Source organism: Mustela nigripes, chromosome 8, assembly GCF_022355385.1.
Source record: "Mustela nigripes isolate SB6536 chromosome 8, MUSNIG.SB6536, whole genome shotgun sequence".
NCBI classification, from domain to species: domain Eukaryota; kingdom Metazoa; phylum Chordata; class Mammalia; order Carnivora; family Mustelidae; genus Mustela; species Mustela nigripes.
In genome coordinates, this window is record NC_081564.1 from 47,153,778 (window position 1) to 47,157,820 (window position 4,043).

The 4,043-nt window shown below is 42.4% G+C and overlaps 1 protein-coding gene across 4 annotated transcripts in view; it reads right to left on the reverse strand.

Moving 5' to 3' along the window:
• Positions 1 to 245: 245 nt before the first annotated feature.
• KCTD1 (potassium channel tetramerization domain containing 1) overlaps positions 246 to 4,043 on the reverse strand; it is a 182,867-nt gene continuing 179,069 nt past the window's right edge. For all 4 annotated transcript variants that reach the window (XM_059409392.1, XM_059409394.1, XM_059409393.1 and 1 more), the window contains exon 5: positions 246 to 1,269. In XM_059409392.1, coding sequence (XP_059265375.1) covers positions 1,111 to 1,269 — 159 coding nt within the window. In that variant the 3' untranslated portion in view covers positions 246 to 1,110. The remainder of the gene's footprint in view (positions 1,270 to 4,043) is intronic.

The window sequence follows — 4,043 nt, forward strand, 5'->3', positions numbered from 1 at the left end:
AATCACGAGAGAGAATAAAATGGCGTCTGAAGAAGCTAAGTTTTGGCGTGGTTTGCTGGGCAGCCAGAGATAACTACAATTTATAAACAAAACGTTCATGAGGAGGAAGATTATCTTGCTAACCAGCACAAAGTAGCAAACAGGCACGGAACCGTGATCACATCCTTGTCCTTCAGCGGGTTTGACTTCAACACTGGCGTCAGCTTTGAGGGCCTCTTTCTGATGTTTAACACAGAAGATTTAGAAAAAGAAAAAAAAAAATCTCATTTTAATACAGCCTCATCCCCACACGGGTGTTTCACACAGACCTTATTTTTTAAACAGAGTTTATTGTATTTAATACATTATAAAATTTGAAAAATTGTAGGAAAGCAGCAGACTCAAACTGGAGCAACTCTAACAAGTAATAATTCTGGCCCCTTTGCAAAACTGATCAGTTTAAAAACAAAGTAATGTTCACATCTGTGAAGGCGGACAAAAAAGTGTGACTTCTGTACAAACTACATTTAAAATTTCATGTCTAATGTCTTTCGGTTGCAGTGTGCTCACGAGAGTTTTTCTGAAGTCCTGCCTGGTGCCGCCTAAAAGAGAGGACATGAAACCTCCATATGCAAATAAACTTGATTCAAGGTGTTTTGGTTTTTTTTGTTTCTTTTTTTTTAAAAAAAAAAAAGGAAAAAGAAAGACAGAGGAAAAGGAAACAACGGATGGCTGTTGGCAATGGAAACCGTAAGGAGATGCGTCCTCACTGCTCATGGCTTCTCTATTGGTCGGGGGGCCTCGGGAGGCCCAGGACACCTCACGGCCATTACAGCACCAACTGTAGCTACCACCTTTTAAAACTTTTTTTTTCCTTTTTTTGCATTTCCTACCTTTTGACATATATATATATTTATATATTTTTTTACACCTTGAGGATATCACTATTCCAATTGTTCCCATATGAATACAGGTGTGGTCTCTATTGGATATAAATGTGTCTTTTTATTCAATTTTAGGTCCAGGACTTGGTTTGCTGTCCCAACTGCACATAAATGTCCCTTTTGTTTGTTTGTTTGTTTGTTGTGTACGTTTTTCTTTTTTTCCTCTTTGCATAAGAAATCTGTCCATTTAGTCCAGAGGCTCCTGCTTTATCCGGATGACAGAGGGTACGCGGGGTGTCCGCCTCAGCTCCCGTCGCAGGACGTACTCGCTGAACTGAGACGAGTCCACTCCTCCTCCACAGGAGCCCACGATTTCAAATCCTCTCTGCTGCAACCTCTCGAGGACCTGCACGGGGCCAAGACAAGCATCCGGTTAGCAGGGAGATGAGCACTCTGGCCACACACACAGCCCAAAGAAGTGTCCTAAGTCTGAGCCCCTGTGCAGCCCAGGTCACTCTTACCCAACCCCCAGGTCTCTCAAGTTGCTGCTTTCAGTGGAAGACCCTGGACGGAAGGGCAGGAGGGAGGGAGCATCATTTCTAAGACCTCAGATGTACCCTTCTGTGCCTGCTGCACACGGGCCAGTTCATTTAATGTTTACAACCACCTGGCAGCACGGTTGGTCAGCCCATTTCATACATGGGAAAACTGAGGCTCCCAGCATGTAAGTGATGGGACTGGGTTTCCAACTCAGGTCTGTCTGGCCTCAGATGCCACATTTCTTGGAACATGCAACACTACCTTCTCTGCAGAAAGAGAGAGCTCGCATTTCAAATATCATTTATCACTAAAATATTGTCCAGGAGATGATAGATGATATGGCCAGATGCTGACTTTATCTGAATTTACTCAGCCAGTGATTCACTCTCAACTCATTCACCCTCGGCTCTGTCACTGTTGAAGGCTGCCAGTATGAACTTAATATATTTCAGCTTAGAAGACGGGTATCATTTCAATAGCAGAACAAATGGACTACTGAAGACAGCTGAGGTTTATCTACAGGTTTTCAAGTTTATGGCATCTGAAATAGATTTACTGCCCTGTGTGCATTCAGGGAGGCAATGCAACAGCTGTTGCATTTTAGAAGAGTTGCATATTAGAAGATTTTGCATTTTAGTTGTTGCCATTTTAGAAGAGTTGCATATTAGAAGACATATCCAAAATAAATATATTCTAAACTTCTCATGTAATCACTTCTCAGATAATAATCACTTTTAATAATCTCTTCAATTTTGAAATCAAATACTGAACACTAGAAAGATCCCTGGGTTGGTCACCTACATGTCTGACGGCCTTAAATGCAGAAACAACTCCTACATTCTCAGGCGAAAACACAGAAAATTAATACAGAGCATTGTTTCCCTAGAAATCCAACAGACACTGGATGTGCAAATGTTCCCTGGGCTTCTGGTTATGATTAAATTCCTTCTCCACCACTCTAAAGGGAAGACAACTCCATCACAGCTTTAAAATAAAAGTCTGGCTCAAAACTTTACATGGGGAATGAAGTGAAATGTTATTAAATAACTTTCAAAATTTACTCAATGTAAGGTGAACCCTTCCTATTTCTCTTAAATTATTTTTTGGTCCCCTTCTTCTATGTGGAATATAATTTGTAAGTTTGCCAAATGGCTAACTAGAGATTGGAAAACAAAACAGTATGCTTTCTAAAAACTCAAACTTTGCATGTTGGCAAATTAAAAAAAAAAATTCCTTAAGAGAACAAAATGAAAATTCTACCCTAAGGACAGCTCCATTTCTGTAGCTATATTCACCACGCAGACTCATACCAGTCCGCAAAGGGACAGGACGAAGAAAACAATTCCTAAGTTCAAAATCAAGAAGTGCTTTGGTGGCAAGTCAATAAAAAGGTAAAGACCCAAGAGCCCACTCCAAGATGTCCTGGGCAGAGGCAGGGACGTACCCTGTCGGCAAAGCTCCACCAAACCACTGCACTGGAAAGGACTCTTTGTCTTGACTGGGAGAGGAATTACAAAGGTAGAAGAAGCCATGAACAAGGGCACATGTAACTCATACTATTTGTTCTGCAGTACTGTTAGGTTGTTAAACTGTTAAATACGGAAATCCTGAAGGCGTCTGTCTCCCCAACTGATACGATCATCATTCTATAGGCCCAGTGTTATGCTGGATGTGGTCAAAGCTCATTTCAATGTCATCCAAACAACCTATGCTCCCTGGCCATTTCTTTTTATTAAACATCAATTTTTTAAGAGCAAAATCCCTTAAAATTAGTGATCACTTGACAATATTAAATCACTCCAGGGGTGGGTTGGAGTGTCAGGTCTTGTGCATCTTAGCCTAAAACTTCTGGATGCCTAGAGCACAGTGCCTATTTTCTTGGTCGGTGGAGCAGGAAGCTAGAGTCATCAATTGTGTTATGGTCATGTCATGGCTGTGTCACCAACAATGCTAATCCAGATGAAAATGTCCTCATCTGATTAGACTGGGATACTTGTCAGGCATATGCATTTATTCCCTGGCTTAAGCGGTGGGGCTGGGCTTTCATCTGAGGGATGGAACCCTAGGGAAGCAATGCCATCAGAGCTCTGATTTCCAGCCTCCCTCTGGAGGGAAGCTGGGGCAGCTTGTGTGTGTAGGAGGTGAAAGGCTTTCAGAGTTTTGGAGGCTGTGATAAATAGCAGAGACCCCACTGAGGAACACGAAGTGGTTTGGGGTGCACCTCTGGCCCCATCCAACCCAGCGGCCGCCATGCTGCCTGATAGCACGAGTCTCTGGCAGGTGCTCCTGGGACATTGCTTCTGCATGTCTCCTGCTCTTCTGTTCTCAGACACTGTTCACAAATTTTAAAAATACAAATAGTTGTGGAACAATCTTCAAGAGGAATGGAAGAGTGGGTGCTTCTTGTCTTTGAGCTGTGGATAGGTTTTGTTGGGTCAATCCTGAACAAAGTCATGGGTCCATTCCAATTAGAAAGAGCAAGGGGGGAACATTCTCCAGAATAGATCACATCCTCGGTCCTAAAGCAGGACTCAACCGGTATCAAAAGATTGGGATCATTCCCTGCATATTTTCAGACCACAATGCTCTAAAGCTAGAACTCAACCACAAAAGGAAGTTTGGAAAGAACCCAAATACATG